The 19,548-nt window shown below is 42.1% G+C and overlaps 1 protein-coding gene across 1 annotated transcript in view; it reads right to left on the bottom strand.

Moving 5' to 3' along the window:
* TRAIP (TRAF interacting protein) overlaps positions 1-18,564 on the bottom strand; it is a 49,184-nt gene extending 30,620 nt beyond the window's left edge. The window contains exons 1-6 of the mRNA XM_069095706.1: positions 18,215-18,564; positions 11,348-11,405; positions 10,554-10,637; positions 8,157-8,196; positions 7,131-7,258; positions 4,144-4,238 (exon numbers count right to left, since the gene is read on the bottom strand). Of these exons, the coding sequence (XP_068951807.1) occupies positions 4,144-4,238; positions 7,131-7,258; positions 8,157-8,196; positions 10,554-10,637; positions 11,348-11,405; positions 18,215-18,312 (503 nt within the window). The 5' untranslated portion in view covers positions 18,313-18,564. The remainder of the gene's footprint in view (positions 1-4,143; positions 4,239-7,130; positions 7,259-8,156; positions 8,197-10,553; positions 10,638-11,347; positions 11,406-18,214) is intronic.
* Between the last annotated feature and the right edge of the window lie 984 nt (positions 18,565-19,548).

Genomic DNA, 19,548 nt, shown 5'->3' with positions numbered 1-19,548 from the left:
TCCATGGTCTAGGATACCCAGAATCCAAGAGAAAGTTAAAAACAAAAACAAAACCCAGGAACTGATGCTCACTGACCCTGAGCTCACTCAGCATCCCTTGGCCACTTCCCATTCGAGGGTGCATTAGCAGACTCAAGGATACAACACAGACTTACGCCAAAACCCACCCCTGCATCCCAGTCCTACCTCCCTCTTCCCAGTGCCACAGAGATCTTGGCTCTAGGCTGAATAAGCTTAGTTGGGGCTAGGCAGTCAGCTTGATGACACCCACCCTTTAGAAGAAAATAAGTGCCAGTGCTGGGGGGTGGGACAGGTCACCAGTGCAAGAGAACTTGCATATGGGGAGTGGTGCAGCACTCCACTAAGCCTGCCCAAAAATCATCTGGGGGCAGAGATCTAGGCTGGTAAACCCTGAATTGCCCAGTGTGGGAGAAGGCTGAGACATTTCTCCCCCAAGGAAACCACTACCAGAGGGAAAGGGATCAGGAAATGGGTGTTAATGAAAAGAAGGGAGGGGGTGAAGACTGAAAGTAGCAAAAATTTCAGGAAGAAGTCTCAAAGACCTTGAACATAAACAGATAAATCAACAGGAAAAACAGTAACAGAAGGAAATGTGGCTTCTCGATCTAGTAAACAAGTTCAGGCATCTATGAATAAATACTGCAAAATAAAGGAAAATGATCCAACACTTGATGAGACAGGAGGACCCTGTGGGATTTGAGAAGAACATGGAACCACAACATGCTGTTCCTGAGCAGTTTAAAAGAGAAATAGAATCATGAGAGTAGAATTTATGTCCTATAAAAACAATGGGCAGAATAGAAAAACCTGAATCTGCAATAGTAAGCCTCAGTGAAGAACAAAAGAGAGAACAACAGATTGGGAATGTAAATACATAAAAATGAAGAATAACCTAGAAAGAGAAGCAAAAACCAAAAAACATTTAAAAGAAAATATGTCCACTATGCGAGCAAAACATGGATCTCAAAGAAAAGATACAGAGAGAAAACCTAAGGATCACAGGTCTCCCAGAAGAACTTTACAGGACAACACCACAATAAAGGAAGTAATAAAAGAGAAAAGCCCAGAACTTCCGAACACAGAAAAATGAAATCCCAATTGAAATAATTCATACTCTGCCTCCATAAAAAAAAAAAAAAAACACTAAGGCTGCAAATTCCAAGATACATAGTGGTTAACAACGGAATTCAGAAACAAGTTCTGCAAGCCATCAGTAGAAAGACCTTCAAATACAAAGCAAAGGGCATTTGAATAACGAAAGACTTGCACTCACTAGAAAAAGGAGGAAGGAATGAAATACTGTGTTCTAAAGACCATGGGAGATCAGAATGCAGTCCAAGGTGACCTATCCTGCAAATCTGAGCTAAGACATATAGAACAAAGGATGGATGGTTCAATAATAAAGAATTTGAAACATTTTTAGAAAAAAAAAAACAACTGAAGAGATATTTCTTCTTAAACATCCAAAACAAGAAAAATGCAGGAGTAAATAAATACAGACAGAAACAACAAAAAAGACACACAAGAGATACCTTTCTAAAGGTATGCTAGTAAACATGGGTAAAGTTGGAAACTGGTAGAGGTAACAGTGAAGAGGACAACATTATAGACAGTACCTAGTGAAACTTTGCCCTCTTTTGTGGACTACATTACAACATATGAAGGGTATGTGAAGGAAGAGGGGAGCAGGAGGATAGGAGTGAGTGATGCAACAGAGTCAAATCAAGGCTTAATGATGAGAGGAAGGTGACCTCTTTGGCTTCAGAAAGAGAAGATGCTACAAGGGAATGGGTAAGGAATAGGGGGGGAACTGAGAAGGGGAAAAGGAGGCCTCTGGAGGTGGGAGAAGGTTCCACTGATACATGCTTGCATGAGAAATGAAGGGACATGAGGACCTTACACTGGGTCAGGCCTGGGGTATTTGGTGCCTGAAAAGTCTACTTGTCCTGTAGGGGTAGGGGATGGGACCCCTGGGGGGCAACTAGCACCTACAGGAGTGGGAGCACATGGACACAAGGAGATTTCCAGGTAAATGTAGGAAAAATAAAAAAAGGTCAACAAGAAGGAAAAATTGGCAGGATGGGGATGGGGAGTGTTAGAAGGGCCCCATCATGGGGTAGTGTGCCCTCTATGACATCTGCAATAATTGGTATTGCTCTGAGGGTGAGGCACAACGGAAAGGAGAATTCCATGGGGTAAACACTACAAGGCAGTAGCAGAGCCTAGAATGGATACTTTAGAAGCTTTGATTGTATAAAGAATACTGAGAAAAGAGAGAGACTAGATGATTAAAGGGGTCATGAATCAGAGAAAAATGAGGATCTAAAGTAAACAGAAAGATAAGGTGGATAATGAAGAGAGTGAGAGAAAGTCTTTTTGGAAAGGACTCAAAAAATGAAATTTAAAAATTAATGAATGGCACTAGCTGAAGGGGAGAAGGATGGGGAACCTGCTTGACTGAGAGAAAAAAGAGGGGGAAGAAACAGAAATAGATAAAAGCAGGAGAGAAAAAGGAACAAATAAACAAAACCCTAAAGCGTAACAAACAAGAAGCAGGGATTTAGGGGAAGAAGGGAGTCAGTGGAAACAGGGCTGCTTTAAAAAAAAGTAAAATAATTGAAGGCACATAAATACTGTGTTTACAGCAGGAGAGAGAGAAAACCATAATTTGAAAGAAAAAACCCCCCTCAATTTTAAGAGACAGAGGAAAGCATAAACCCAATTCATAACTTTAAATGTGAATGGATTAAACAATCCAATAAAACAAAAAAAGTGACAGAAGGGATAAAAAAATGAAACCCTTCAATCTGTTGCTTACCAGAAACACATTTTAAAAAACAAAGACATCCACAAGTTCATGGACCCCAGGTTAAGAAATCTTATGCTGCTGATTTTATCTACAATATTCCCTCATATCCATCCCCTACTCACTATTCACACAGCAACCACCCTAATGAAGGCCCACAATACCATGTATCTAGATTTTAAGATTCACTAAGGGGGGGTGGCTAGGTGGCGCAGTGATAGAGCACCAGCCCCGGAGTCGGGAGGATTTGAGTTCAAATCAGACCTCAGACACTTAACACAAAACTAGCCGTGTGACCTTGGGCAAGTCACTTAACCCCAATTGCCCTCCAAAAAGCAAAAAAAAAAAAAAAAAGATTCACTAAGGGGGTCTTCTTTCTTTTCTTCTCTTCCTCCCTCTAATGCTACTTTCATATTCCTGCTAGACTATTTTCCTTCTATATAGACCTGACAGGTTACTCTTCTGGCCAAACCATGCATTGGCTTCCTGCTGCCCAAGCAAAATTCAAACTCTTTAGCATGGCACTGAAACCTAACATGTGAAACCTAAACTTTTCCAGTCACATCTTATTTTATTCCCCTTTCCATATTGTTCAGCTTGTTCTCCCAAGTAGACCACTTATTTTCCTCCCTTGGTGCCTCTGCTCTTTATTCATATCAATACTAATGCCTAGGATGCTTCTTTCGCCCTACCTATCCCTTAAAACCAAGCTTAATGTGATGCTAAGAAGCCTTTCCTCATCACCATACCCTCACAGAAGTAATGACCTTGCTCCCAACCTCATATTATATTTAAGTCCAGTTAAAGTACTCATCATACATTATTTTATATCATAATCATTTGTGTTTAGGTCATACTCCCTTACCACTCTAAGCCCCAGAAATGTACTGAATGTATCTTATCTAAATTTTGTTTCTCACCAGCTGCTAACATAGTGCTCAGGACATCATAAATGCTTAGTCGATGTGGATTGTAGAATTATATGCTTATACTGGAGAATCTCACTGGCTTTCAAAGTCAAAAAAGGCCCCTGAAATGAAGTTCTTAATACTCATACTAAGCAGGACTATTCTCTCCTATTCTTCCCTTCTCAGAGCTATGAAAAATGAAAACGAAAAGAAAAATGTGAACCAGCTCCCTCGCCATTCTTGAGAGCGAGGACAGAAGAGAAAGCTTCTGTTGGAAATATTTCCTAGCTCTCCTCCTCACAGGCAGGAAAGGGAGAAGAGTTGGGAGGAGGAGGGGTGCACTGTTATGGCCTGTGTTAAATCAAGGGCATCCGTGACACTGACTCGGTCCTCGAGCCCCAAGCTCACCGCTCCATGTTCTTCACTTTGTTCCTCAGGCGGCAGGCCTCCTCTTTCATATTCTTGATCTCGTCCTGCTGCTGCTCCAAGAACTTAATCTGTTTCTGGGAGGAAAAACAAATCGCTGCTTAAGTGGATTTGATTCCTAAAGATTACCACTCACAGGATGGGTTTCTTCTACAAGTTACAGGCCTCAGAAAATAAGTCAGGCATGATATTCAACATGAGGAATGCACCTAGAAGCCATGCATTTCAAGTTCCACTCTGATTCTGCACTAGACTGGCTGAATGACAATGGGTCAAGTTACTTCTTCTCCTATTACGTTTTCCCTATCTGAAAAGGAGACCATCATCTCCCTATCACTAGGGTATTTTACAGAGTCAATTGTGAATGATTGTAACCTACAGATTGGCAGAAGTATCTGCAAACAAGCTGTAAGAAATCAATCAATAAGCATTTATTAAACTCCTACTATATGCCAGGATCCATGCAAGGTGCTGGGAATACAAAGACATAAGATGAAACAGCTCCCTGAGGAGCTTAGACACCATGTACAAGTGTTATAAAAGATAAATACAAGCTCTAGCAGCTGGGGAATCAGGAAAAGTTTCATGAAGAAGATGGTACCTGAATTTTGAAGAAAACAAATGAAGGAAAAAAGCATCAATAAAATGCTTAAAAAAAAAAACAAACATACACAGAACAGAGCAAGAGAGAAGTCCAAAAGGGAACACAGACATGAAGAGCGGTTTTGTAATTATCACATTAAATTTAGTATTCACTTAAAAAAATCCAAGCTGTATGTCAGACAACTGCAGGTTCATATATAATCCTTTTTGTTCTTTGTACATTGAAATGTCATTTGTTATAATAAAAAAGAAATTAAAAAATAAAGGCATATCAGAGGTTATGGATATGACAATAACATAGGAGACCCAGCATCTAGGGAATTACATTACATATCAATTTAACTTAGAAGGGCTTACTGAGTTCTTCAATTTCAAAGAGAATTTCTCTACTTTCTCGTCCTCTATGTTAGCAAACAAGCAGCAATTAGCAAATGTCCCATAAAATGATGTTTCTTGTTACCTTTGTATATATAATGAAATGAAATCCATGAAATCTTTTAGCTGCTTCTCTAAGGAAAACCTGTGGTCAATTCTTTCATTCAACTATAACGTCCTCTGTTGTCTTGTTCGACTTGCTGCAAGAATGTCAACACTGATAGAATACATTTCTTCCAGTATTATTATGTCTGCTGGGACACTGGACAAGGATCTCACATTCAGAGTACCAAGACAACAAAGTTAATGTTTATAAATCATTTAAACCTCTGTGATTCTTTGTATTTTCTATCCCCTTTTTTTCCACTGCAAAAACAGAATGAGGCTGCACATTCCTGTTTATGGACTGTCATGTCCAAAGAATGAATCCTCAAGTGGACAGTCACTGGTGATGAGTTCTCTGTACTCTGTCCTTCAGAAGCAGATGTCATTCGTCGCCAGCACCTTACTCAAAGCCTTTCAAGCCCCTGAGTTTGTGCTCTTCCCTGGGACAGCCCTTGAGAATCCAGGGTCACTTCCACTCTACTGTTTATTAGAGTAGGACTTTGTACAGAGAGACAAGGATGATGAAGAGGCCTCTGTCATCCTCCATGAATCTGTGCTTATCATCTTAAGGCAAACTTGGTTTGGCTCTTGCTCAGACTCAGGAGGCAGCTCTACTTATCCTCCCTCATACGAGTGTGTTGGTTCCCAGTGTACTGCACTGTGAGAGTCAGCCCTTCACCTAAGGAATTTCTAGAAATATAATCGACAGATTCCTCCCTTTCAAGAGATTCACTTCTCCCCACACTCATCCCCAACCTCCACACTCATCTTGATGCCTGATCCTAAATCTTCCTTCCCTTCTTCACCCAGCTCCCTAAAACAGAACTGAGAAACAATGAAAACCCTGCAGTCTGACCTCCTGCAGAACGACAGCTGCCTTTCAAACAGCATATCACATGGGGTTGCTGCTTCTTTTGCAGCTAGAATATCAATCTCCAGTTCAGATCAATCACTTCATTCCCCCTCGGGTAGGGCAGGGGGGCTGAGGAGGGAAAGAGGCCAACAGACCCATGCTGATACAATATTCATTTGGGTTTGGGGGACGCTTGCTTTGATCTTCCCGGTCAGTTGAGCACATTCAACTTCAAAGTCCCCTGCTCTTCCCCGGGATGCTGTTTGATCTGGCTCCAGAGAGCCGCTCGGCCGAAGGCTGAAGCACTAATGGGAGGCTTCCTGAGGCCTGTCTCATCAGCTGCCTTCTTGAAGCTGGCCTGGGTCTATCTCAGGCATAAAGGGCTCAGCTCACCCTGGCCGATTAGTTCTTGTCTTGCAAGTGCCTATGGCTGGAAGGAGCTAGAAAGGCTTTTCTGAGCTGTTGCATACTTTTCAAAGTCAATATGTAAACCTGGCTGCCACAGTGGCCTTCGTGGGCCTATACAGGTTCCAAAGGGGCTTGAGTTTAGCTGCGCTCTGGGTCATTTTATAATTTGATTTATCCATCTAACAAGGCAGATAGCTCAAAGCAGGCTACATATTTGCTTTCTCAAGTCCTAGAGCAGGAGTTCTTAACCTCTTGTGTCATGAACCCCTTGGGCAGTATAGTAAAGCCTACAGGAGTCCTTCTCAGAATAATCTTTTTAAATGCATAAAATGAAATGTATAGTATTGTAAATAAAATTAATTATACTGAAATACAATTATTAAAAAAAAATTTTAAGGTCATAGTTTAATAAAACCTACCCTAGAGGGGCTAAAGAGGAGCAGGGATTTGTCTCCAATTTACATATGGGGAAAAAAAGCAGAGATAAGGGAGAACCCCAAGAACGGGGAGTTCCTAGTCTCATGTCCTTTACCACCAGAAAGTACTGTCAGTGACATAGAGAATTACTTTCTGCAGAGGAATGAGAACTATAAATTTGAAACACACAGATCCCCAAAGGACTTACCTTGAAGGTTGAACACAGCATTTCTGACTCGCCCAAGGCCTTTTGCAGTGACTCTATGGTAACATTGCGCACATCTAGTACTTCTCGCAAAGAGTCAATAATGGACTGGCAATCTTTCTTCTCTTTTACTGGAGGGAGACACTCAAATCAGCACAATACAGATCCCTAACCCTAGTGTCCTGCTTGTGCCCTTCAACTAACTGCAAGATGAAGAGAGAGTGAGTGTGTTCGAGCACGTGTGCGTGCGTGTGTGTGTGTGTGTGTGTGTGTGTGTGTGTGTATAGGTATGTAGGGGTGAGGGAATTAAGGGGCAAACGAAAAGCCAATGGGTGCCTGCACTACTGATTTTCCTAGGAGAGGCTCCTATTTGCTCCAGAGAGGCTATGAGCACTAGCTTCCACTCCATAGGCTACTTCAAATGAGAAGAAGTGTAGCTCTCCCTACTAAGCACCATTAGCCACATAAGAAACTAAAGGAAGTTTCCAAATTCTTTTCAAACTAGTAAACAAGTTAGCTCTGCTCCCTCTTTAAGTTTCCTTCTTCTTAGCATGTTCTAGGCCAGGGACTTTGGCACTCAGGCTTAATGACAAAACTCATTTTGTTCTTTATGATTCACACTCTATAGATAAGCCACCCCCAGGGCCCATCTTCCAAAATCCCCAGGGTTTTGCTTCTTGTTCCAGGGATCTCCCCAATTTCATAGCCACATGTGACCAGCACAACCCAGCCTTAAACCCCTTTTCTTTACATTCTGATCAGTTCTATACAAATCAGTTAATGCCCAGGAGGCAACCAGTCAGTGGCTAAAGAGTTGCACAGGCCCCCTGTGATGGTCTCAATCATGCCCTTTGTCTCTATCTTAAGAGCTGGGCAGGCTGAATACACTCAGCCACATGAGGGGAGGACCAGCTTGGAATCAATTCCTAGATGCAGGGACTCCCCTCCATTTCCAAGTAGAGTTTATGTGCTTCTTTGGGAAATTTCTCAGTTGTCTAAAGGGAGTAGGCATAACTTTCTATAACTCACCTTTCAAGGAAAGCTGGGCTTTAGTCTTATCCAGTTCATTCTGCAAGGAAACAAACATGGTCAAAGGTCTAGGGGTATCACAAATACTCTCCATACTATTTCTAATTAAGTAGTGCTGTGTGAATTTAAGAGGGGTTTCCTATTTGATAAACAGAAAACTAAAGGTACTGAGGATATAAGGGATATAGCTAAGTCTCCATTGATAATACAAGGATACATTCTAGTTCCAGTCCCCAGAATACTGTTACCATACAAAAATTTATTTTAATACCTAAAAAGATTTCATTAGTGTGGACATTCCTTTTACTGATGCAGAATACATACAAAATTTCCATGTTTTAGTAGACCATCTTCAATATTTGTTGTGCCTAAAAACAATACATCACATTGTGGCAAACCTGTCAAGACATCTCTATAAATCTAGATAAGCTGGTTCTTAGATATAAGAACTCACTACTAAGTCCACACCTGAAGCCCTTCCAGTTGGGCAGTTTCTGTCAAAGCTTGTTTTCTTCTAGCAAATCTAGGGTCACCTCTACATCACAAGGAAGTATTAGAGGGGGACTGTAGTAGAAGATGCTAAAACTAAAGTTCAGAATATGCATTCTAAAAAAGAGACAAACTAGCTAACTTACATCCTGCTTTAAGTTCATGTGGAATTCTATAACCCCTAGATGGACAGAGAGCCCTGCTTCCCGGAATCTACCTGGAACTTCCTGATGAGCTTTAGCCCTCCAAATACTTATTGGTCAGACAAAGGTGAGTTTAGGTAGAGCAGATATTTGAGGAATGAAGGATACTCTGTAGCAGTTAACTAGGGAAAAACACCAGCCAAATGAATCAAATAAAAACCCAAGGTCACCCTAATCCCTTTCATGTTTTGGGACAAGCTTTACTTAAAATCATTCTTTTAGCCCCAAAGATACTGACTTCCTCCCCCACTCTCAATTTATATTTTTTTAAGCAGAAAGGTATTAGAAAATGTCATTGTTGCTGTCATTACAGGGGCTATACCTTTTAAAAACGGAGCTGTTGCCATGACAATGGAAGTGATGGTACTGGCTGAGCACAATGATTTGAAGCGGAAGAGGGTACGAGAGTCCCATTATTTGAACTCCAGCTAACTCAAGGCTCAAAGGAAGCAAATGTGTCACTAAGCTATCAGCAGGAAGGTGGAACAATTCAATGCCTAGTAAAATTAACCCTTAAAACCCAGCAATTACTTGTCAGTCCTAACACAGCTTTATTTAGGGAGCCCTGTGATTCTAGCCACCTCACATCCAAAAAGCTAACAGAAAGAATCCAAATGGAGCTCCTCAGCTGTGTGAGCCAGCTGTGGAAGACGATAGCCCAAAGCCAAAGACCTAGTCATTGGGAACTTCAAGAGCAAAGGAGCTCAATTATTTCTACTATATATGCTGTATAGCTACAAAATGAGGCTGGTAGAATTAAGTCACTTCACAAGTAAACTGAAAGAACATCTAAGAAAGATTTTGAGCTTTCTGTTAAAGAAATCTACAAGTACAAAGACTTATTAATATAGCAATGTGGCTTTCAGTGCTAAACACCACTGCAGTTATTAAGTGTCCAGGGAATGGGGACACTATATTAGTGTTTTTCAAGCTGGGAATTATGCAGGAATTTCATGGGGACTGCAGATAAGCAGAATGACTCTAAATCCAGTGCTCTTTCCATTATGCCACACTGGCTCTCACATAAAAAAAATAAGAATGAGGGGGGGCCAGGTAGCACAGTGAGTAAGAGCACCAGCCCCTGAGTCAGGATGACCTGGGATCGAATCTGGGCTCAGACACTTAGCACCCACCCAGAAACACCTGACTGTGTAACCTTGAGCAAGTTACTTAACCCCAATTGCTTTTAAAAAAAAAAGAAGAAGAAGAAGAATGAGGTAAGGTGTAAACTGAGGAGCAAATGGGGGCACTGGGTTCAAATCCCAACTCTGCCACTTATATCTTTGGTGGTCTCCTTTTCCTTGTTTATAAAAGGACTTGCCTGAAGGGCCTTCACAGTTCTAAATCCCATAGTCACCTTGCTCTTGCATCTCTGCCCCCCTAACCATATTATTTCTTTATTACTCTCTTTTGCTTCAAACTTCAATGGCAAGAGCCCAGTTACTTTACTGCTCTCTCTTTTCTAACAACATGGAAACCCTGACCTTTCTTCACAGGCAGACACAAAATGGCATGGGGTTCCTATTGAATAATAAAGTTGAAGAACATTTCCCCTGCATAATGGTCTTGTGTACCTTAAATTAAAAAAAAACAAACCACTTCATTGTTTACTTAGTAAACATTAAACATGAACATTTCAATATATAAAAAAGAACAGGAAATGATTATTACATACAAATGTGAATCTTTATTTGCTCCTGTATACCTTTAAGGTCTCTGCATCCAAGCCTGCTTCCTCTTCCTGAGCAAAGTCAAAGAACAGTTTATTGATAATGGATCTTTTGCCAACCTAAATGAGGAAACAGAGTAGGGAAAAGAGACTCATCATCAGTGTTCAGACCAAGAAGCAGGTATAAAGGAAAAAGGGTAGGGATGAGCATCAAGATCTGAATTCTGCCTGCCTGATATAAAGCAAAGCCCTTTCTCTTTCCACACTCAGAACATTTAGATTATGCCAGAAATGGAACTTTGCTCCTCTTCTAAAAGAAGGAATTAGGATCAGGGTTCTCTCAGAACATCAGGTGCACTCTAGTTAAAATGGATAGCTTCCAAGTGCCCCACATGCCCTCAACAAACCCAGATGGCAACAATTTTGTGTTCTCTAAAGTTATGACAATGTTTAATTGAATGACAGTTCCCAATGATAAAAATCCCACTATTCCATGGCTAATTCAATGAAAACAAAGCAGTCAAAAGCATTGGACCTCAAGGAAATCAGGAAAAGAGACCAGTTTTCACATGGCATCCCTTGACATAATGGAAAAATAAACTGGCCACTCACTGTTCTTGATGAATAAAGGCATTTTACAGAAGTTGAGATGGTGCCTCCTCCAAACTTTACAGAGGGTGAGGATGCCCAAAAGAAGCTACAGTGAGAGGCTACAGACAAGCTTGATATTTCCCCAAGAGCTCTTCTCATTCAATCACTCTAATAAGGATAGGCAATCTTTCATTAAGGTACTCCTACTATGGATACTACCTCTACAAATAGTAGTTTACCTGGATCCGACACTGTGGACATGTACGACTTGGAGCAGTGTCAAACCATTTAATGAGGCTGAAAAAGAGAGAAACGGCAAAATGGACAATTTTAGATATCACTTAGCAAAAAGTTCAGAGACCCAGACTAACTGCTTTGGGAAGCACATGAAATACAGACTGGGCATTTACTGGGCATTACATAAACACCTACACTGAGAGGATTCAAAAAAGGACAGACAAATAAACTCCTATACTCCTAAACCAGCAGGGACCTTTGGGATCATCTAATCAAATCCCCTCCCTTTACAGACGAGAAAAAAAAAAGGCCCAGAGTAGTTAAGTGATTTGCTCATGAACACTAAGACAACCAACAGGACATCGTACAGCTAGGATGTACTCTCGACTCCAGATCCAGTGCTTTTCTCATTATATTATGATTTTCTCACCATATAATACTTAACAGTTTAATAGGGATGAAAAATAGGATTACAAAAAACTCCTCAATATGTACAGTACTTTAAGTTTGCAAAGTACTATACTCAGAAGTCTGCAAGGCACGGTTGTTAGTGGTGTTGTGAACTGATCCAACCATTCTGGAGGGTAATTTTAAACTATGCCCAAAGGGCTTACAAAACTGTGCATATCAGGGCGGCCAGGTGCAGTGAGTAAGAGCTCCGGCCTGGCGCTGGGAGACCCAGGATCAGTTCCGGCCTCAGATACTTGGCACCCCTTGGCACCCACACAAAATAACTGGCCGTGTAACCTTAAGCAAGTTACTTAACCCCAATTGTTTAAAAGATTAAAAAAAAAAACAAAAAAGGAAAAGGACCTATGTGTACAAAAATATTTTTTGTGATGGCAAAGAATTGGAAATTGAGAGGATGCCTACCAATTGGGGAATGGCTAAACAAGTTGTGGTTTAGATTGTGGAGTATTATTGTTATAAGAAATAATTAAGGGAATGCTTTCAGAAAAACCTGGACTTACATGAACTGATGCAAAGTGAAAGGAGCAGAACCAGGAGAACATTATACATAGTAACAGCAATATTGTATAATGATCAACTATGAATGACTTAGCTATTTCCAGCAATATAAAGATCCAAGATGATTCTTAAGGACCTATGATGAAAAATGCTCTCCACCTCCAGACAAAGAACTGCTGGAATCTGAGAGAATTCAAGATTAAATCATACCGGTTTTTAAAATTTTTTCTTGTTTCTTCTGTTTGTGTTTTCTTTCTAACATGAATAATATGGTAATATATTTTGCATGACTGTACATGTATAACCTTTATCAAATTGCTTGCCCTTCATGATGATGGGGGAGGGAGGATAGAAGAGAATTTGGAATTCAAAATTGTAAAAAATGAAGGTTAAAGATTGTTTTTACATGTAAGTGGGAAAAAATAAAACAAAATTTTTTTTTAAGTCTTCAAATTAACAAAAACAAATATCACTTCCACTTTACAAAGAGAAAAATTAAGGCTCGGAAAAATTACAAGAACTTGCCCATGCTCACACAAAACACCTGTCTAAGGCATAATTCAAAGTTTTGTCTGAACAAGTCCAGCGTTCCAGCCGCTATACCATGCTGCCTGTGACGCAATTACAAAAAGCCATTACATTAATTAGAATACAATAAGCGTGCAGGAAAAAAAAAAACCCGTAGTGTTACAAAGGAACTGAATAAGAGGAAATTGCTTTTGGTTTGGGGGAGGTTGATAATAATCAGGGAAAGCTTCATGAAGGGATGGTACTTAAGGAAGGCCTTAAAAAAATGGGAAGGATTTCAACAAGTGGAGATTTATTCATTCATCAAAAAAAAAAATCATCCTTTTTGGTATTGCCAATCTCTTTACTTATGCCCTTAATCCCATCCCCTCTTTTCTCCTCCAGCAGCTAGTGTCCTTGAACACTACATTTCTTCTGATTTTCAACCTTCTCATATCAATAGTTCTTCCTTCAAATATTGATCTCCCCCATCCTTAAAAAACCTTCACTTGACCTTTAAATTAAAATCCTATACCTCAACTTCCACTGTTTCCACTTTTTTTACCTCCCACTCACTTGCTAAAGTAATTAGGTGGCACAATGGGTAGAACGTATGAACTAGAACTCAGGAAGACCTGAGTCCAAATCCTGCCTCAGGCACTTACTAGTTAGGTGATCCTGGGTAAGTCATTTAATCTCTGCCTCAGTTTCCTTACCAGTAACATGGAGATAATAATAGCACCTACCTTCCAGGCTTGCTATGAGGATAAAACAAGATAAATTTTTAAAATACTGTGCAAACCTTAAAGCACTATATAAATGCTACTAGTTGTCATCATCTTTGTTATTACTTCAAACCCTTCCAATATGCCTTCTGTCCCTACCACTCAGTAGAAAGTGATCTCTCTTAGGTCACAAATGATTTCTTTTCTGTCAAGTCCAAAGCCCTTGCTCAGTCCTTTTTCCTTCACCTCTGGCTCCTCTTACACTACTAACTAACTCCTCATTCTGGATATTTTCTTCTGAATTGTCATGATACTTCTGTTAGGATTCTCTTTCTCAGTCTTTTTATGTATCATCCTCTACACGTTGCTCCTTCTGCATGAGCATTCCAAGTCTGGGCTCTGCCGTGGACTTTTTCTTCTTCTCTCTTTATGTTACCTCAACAGCTCCCAATGACTGGCTATAATTTTCATGCAGATGACAGGCTACAGATCTAGCCCTCATCATTCTCCTAAACTTCAGGCTCATGTCTCTAATTGCTTGCTTGGTTTCTCCACCTGGATATTCAATAGGAATTTAAAATTCAACATGTCTAAAACAGAATTCATTATCTTGTCCCCTAAACCCATCTTCCTCCTAAATTCCCCATTTCTGCAGGGCTGGTAGTCATCTTAAACTCTTCACTCTCACCTCCCTACATCCAATCAAATGCTAACTCATCTCTTCATTCTATTTCCTCTCTATATCTCCCAATTTGGTTATATATCTCAGTCTCTTTCTGTCCTCTCGTGTCTGCGTTTAAGGAAAACAACCTAGTCCCTAGTGATATCTTACTCAGACAATTTTTTAAAATCTAATTGGGGGCAACTAGGTGGTGCAGTGAATGGAGCACCAGCCCTGGAGTCAGGAGGACATGAATTCAAATCTGACCTCAGACATTTAACACAAAAAAAAACTAGCCATGTGACCTTGGGCAAGTCACTTAACCTCAATTGCCCTCCAAAAAAATAAAAAAGGCAAAATAAAATCCTAATTGGTCTCCCTATATTTAGCCTCTTCCCTCTCTAACTCATCTTCCACCACCTGTCAAACTAGTATTTCTGACATATCTGACCATGTTATTCCTTCAGCACCACATGGTCAGATGTGTTTAGGAAGATCAGAATTGAAGCTTCAGTGGCTCCCCACTGTCTTTATACTAAAATACAAACTCCTCTCTTTGGCATTTAAAGTCCTTTACAAGCTGACTTCAACTAACTTTCTAGGTTGCATTAGCACAGTTCTCTCCCTCCCTCATTCTACATTCCAGTCAAACTGACCTTGCCTGAGACATTCAATCTCCTGCCTCAATTCCTCTGCACAAGCTGATCTCCCTATCTGGAATGCTCTTGTCTCCTGGAAGCCCTGGATCCTTCAAAACTCAACTCAAATGCTACTACTTTCAAGAGACCTTTCCTGAGATCCTAGCAGAATGTAAAGCCCCTTGAGGACAGGAGATGCCTCAGATAGATGCTATCTGAGGATAGGAACTTTCTCACTTTTGCATTTGTATGCACAGGGCACAATGCCTGGCACATAGGATGCATTTAACATTTAATAAATGTTTATTAATTGGATGAATTATGTTTTGAGTCTGCTACTATGCAGCACATTCAAAGCATAGGGATCAATGTGAGCCAAATCACTAGAGTAGCAAAAGTTACTTGAGGAATGGTGAGTTTTCTGTTTTGGCTGCATCACAAGTGGGTAAGTATTAGAATCAAGCTCAAGAGATTGGTTGGGATCAAGTTTCCGGAAGCCTTGAATGCCACGCTAAGGAGTGGAGATTTCATTTTGTAGACAATAAGGAGTAATCAAGCTGCCAGTTACAAAGTCTAATTCAGGTTCTATCTCTGTTCTAAGACTACAACATTCTGTCCTACCACTAAGTCAAAACCCAGTCTTACACTCTCACCCCTTGGAGAATAGCCCAGTCTGCCTTCAAGACTAACTTCAATCAAAATCAGCTTGGAACATGGAGACAAAATGTACCCCAATAGGCAGGTGGAGACTTGGACTCTGATCTGAGCTCTACCAGTTTTTCCCTTTCTATTTTTTAATGTCCCTAGTTTCTACAATCTGAAAAATGGGAAGAACTATACTTGTCATCTCTCTCCCATACAAAAAAGCTGCAATGACGAATGAGGTAGTGTCTGCTCCAAACACTTTGCAATTCAGAAGAAAGATGTGAGAAACACTGAGGCCATCATTCTCACTTCATGTTAAGCAGCTGGAAAGTACAAAGAAATGATTTTGCTGATAAAATGGATATGTTTTAATTTCACAGCCTTATTTCTCTCACAGTCCATTTTCTCTGTGTGCCCCAGGACTACAGTGTTCAGTAAAAGTCTGTATGAAGTGTGTGCTCAACAAAATCTATGGGTGAGGGTTTCTGTAGGCCATCTACAATCACATAGAAAGGAACAAACTTTAGCTAACCAGAAATTTTAATTGCCCTATCATTATCACTCTCCTACAAATCACAATAGTCTCTGGTACTGGTTAACAGTACCCTAGCTTAATTTAACAAACATGTAAGGTATGGTGAAAAGAGTAATGGTTTTGGAGTTTTAGGGTCCTAGGTTCAAATCCCAGTGATGACACTTAACAGCTGTGTAATTACAGACAAATCACTTAATGTCTTTGGATATCAGTTTCCTCATTCACAAAACACATTATATTTCTATTCTCTACCTCCTTGAGCCACTGTGGGAAAACTTTGTAAACTTTAAAGTGCTGTCTGAATTATGCATTTTTATTATTATAACTTTACATTTAGTTTTAATTTTGGTGAAAAAAAGCAATTGTGTATAAGGTAAAAAATTCTCAACTGAAACATAACTTAAGTAATGTAAACAATGACAGCTAATAAATTATGGAATGCTCTACACAGGACGGAGCCATAACTGAGACAAGCTAGGTTCCTCTTAAAAGGATTTGTTCAAGTCAAAGTCTTGAAACAGGTTCTGAAAACATGGCTCTTCATGTGTACAAAATGGTGGGCTCCCTCCCTCTCCATCCAGTAGCTGAGGAGAACATACGAGCTAGGTGCCATTCTTGGACCAGCTGCCCTGTTTCCTGGGGCAATGTTGCTCTACGTGGGCCAACTCCTCTCTGCCTATGACCTGCAGTGTATCTCTTCCTCTCAGTAATCAGCAGCTGGGTCCCATTCCTTTGGGCTGTGCTTTCTTGACTCTTCTCAGATCCATTCTTGGAAAGTTTTTTGCCCACTTGGTCTCATGTTGCTCCAGATCAGCACGCCTCATAATGACTGCTTAAGAATCCTGCTGTCTGAACATGGCTAATGTGGAAATACCTTTTGCATAAATTCATGTGTAGAATTGATTTCAATGTTGGCCTTCTCAATGAAGGAGTAGGAGCAAGAGGGAGGGAGGTAGAGAATTTGGAACTCAAAATGTTAAAAAATGAATGTTAAAATTATTTTACATGTAACTGGGAAACATTTAGCAAAATAAATAAAGACATAATGAAAAAAATATGAAAAGTGCAAACCTTAAAAAAAAAAAAGAACCTTGCTGCCTGCTATCCATTCCATATGCACACTGGACAAACTATAAGCATCACTTCTAAGCAGCAGACAAATGGTCCTCCCGGACTTCACTAGTAATGACTATGCTGCCATTTGATGTTTCCTATAGTTCCATCAACATAAATACTGTCACTGGCTCCAGTATTAAATAGAACAATCAAACCTAAATCTGTTTGCTGCCTAATCCTTTAAACCGAGCCTGTTCTAACTCTTCACATAACCAAACAGTACAAAGTCATTCTACCAGCAGCCAACTCAAAGGAAGCTCTTCTGAGGAAAAACCGTTTTCAGACCAACATATGAAAATATTCTCATTCTCTCTCTTCTCCCCCCACCCCTGCGTGTGTCACACATACACACATTCATATGTACATAAATGTATGCATGCGTATATATGTATGTATGTGTGTATGTATGCCAGTGTGTGTATGTTTATATTGTGTGTGTATGCGTGTATACACACGTACACCCCTCCACATTGCCTCTCTATCCTGCGGCTCCAAATGGGCACCCAGCAGCAACAGCTTTAACAAGTGGCTTCGGCCAGAGCCCTGATTCTTCAGTAACCAAAAGGGGCCACCCTCCTGTGGCTGACCCCTCTCTCTGATGATAGGCCCTAAATTCACAGGCAGGAGTCAGAAAGGCCCTTAGCGGTCACCCAGCCCAGTAACCTCGTTTTACACTCGAGGGATCCGGCGCAGCGATTCAAAAGGCAGGGCTGGGACTCCAGAGACGGAGACAGACCAGGGGTTCGGGGGTCCCGGCCTCGCTTCCTCTCCCCCCCCCCCCAGGAGTCATTCATTTTCACGTCAGCGTAATGCTGATTCTGAATGAAGGGGCAGGCCTGGGTCTCGCACCCGGCCCTCCCGACTCTTGGTCCGGGTGTCTTCCCTGCTTCTCAGAGATCTCTACGCCGAAGGAAGGGTCGGGAGGACTGGATCTGGATACCGGCTCTGCTCCTCATTCCCCGGACAATCCTTCGTTTCCCTTAGTGGCTTGCCTCAGTTTCCCCTTCTCGGAAAACCAAAAAGTTGGGCGGGGCGCTCTCCGGACCCTGCCCCCCGGCCCGCCCCGCACTCACCACGCCAGGTGGAAGATGTGCCCGCAGTGGATGGCCGCCACATCTCGAGAGTGATCGAAGAAGTCCGAGCAGATGATGCAGATTGCGCGGATCGGCATCCCGGCCCCCGGCGCCTCCGCACGGGGAGCCCGTCAGCAGAGCCGGAGCGGGCCTGGGACCCAGTCGAGCGGGTCTAGGGGCGGGGGAGGGGCCCCAGAGATCTCCAAAGGTCTCCAAAGCTGAACAGGAGGAACCGTGCCACAGAAGCTTGTAGCCAACCTTCAAATTTGGCTCCGTCAGGGTCGCTTCCGGAAGCGAATCGGAAGTGACGCAGACGAGCGAGGCGCGAGATCTGAACGAGCGCGGCGCGAAGCCCGCGCGAGGGAGGGAGGGGGAAGGGGCGGGGCTAACTCGGGGCCGAAGAGGGGTGGGAAGCTGAGGCGTGTCCCGCCTGCGCCCCCCTCTCTCCCCGGCTGCTTTTTTGACACCGTAGCTCCAGTGTGGCAGGATCCCTATTTCCCACGCAGTGACTTGGTTGGACTCTTCTCCCGCCTCCCTCCTTCCCCCTCCCCTCTCTTGGCCAAATCACTCTCCCTACCTGGGCCTCAGTTTCCCCATCTGTAAAAGGAAGGAGATGCTCTTCAAATGGCACTAACTCCGTGGTGTGGGAGGTGGGGAAGGGGGAAGCAGTGTGGTCCTGAGGAAAGAGGTCTGGGTGGGCCCTGGGGTAGAAAATCCTGGGCTAGTCCCCTCCCCTCCGAGAGCGCCCTTTTCCCCATCTACGAAGTGCAGGGGCTGGCCCAGGTAGCGCCTGGGCTTCTCTCTAGCGCAGACGTGAATGGATTCATCCTTGGTCCCACCCTCTGTTCTTCTGCTTCCCCTCACCCCGGGGGGTGGGGGGGCTCCTATATCCGGAACCTTCGGGGTCTCAGCCCGACGGTCTGGCACTCAGAGTTTCTCAAGATTAAAAAAAAAATAGGTTTCCCCGTTACACCATGAGCTCTTTGAGGGCAGAAACGGACGGGTTTTGTCTTTGTTTGCATTCCCGGTTCCTGACATCCCCCTGTTCGGTCGTTTCAGCTGACTCTTCATGGCCCCATCTGGTGTTTTCCTGGCAAAGATACTGGAGCGCTTTGCCGTGTCCTTCTCCAGCTCATTTCGGAAACTGAGGCAAACGGGATTAAGTGACTTTCCCAAAGGGTGGCACAGCTAGTAAGTGTCTCAGGTCAGAGTTCAAATTAGGAAGATGAGTCTTGCCCAGTGCTGCTACCCCCATGACCGTCTTGCTTTTACTGATCTGTTTATGTATTACATCGCTTAGTTAGCATAAGCTTGTTGTGTGTGAGGTCAGATTT

This window comes from Petaurus breviceps, unplaced genomic scaffold (genome assembly GCF_028583685.1).
Source record: "Petaurus breviceps papuanus isolate PSGF00001 unplaced genomic scaffold, PetGlider_PUasm1.0 227, whole genome shotgun sequence".
NCBI classification, from domain to species: domain Eukaryota; kingdom Metazoa; phylum Chordata; class Mammalia; order Diprotodontia; family Petauridae; genus Petaurus; species Petaurus breviceps.
The sequence above is the reverse complement of the archived record's forward strand: the minus strand, read 5'-3'. Positions and strand labels throughout refer to the sequence as shown.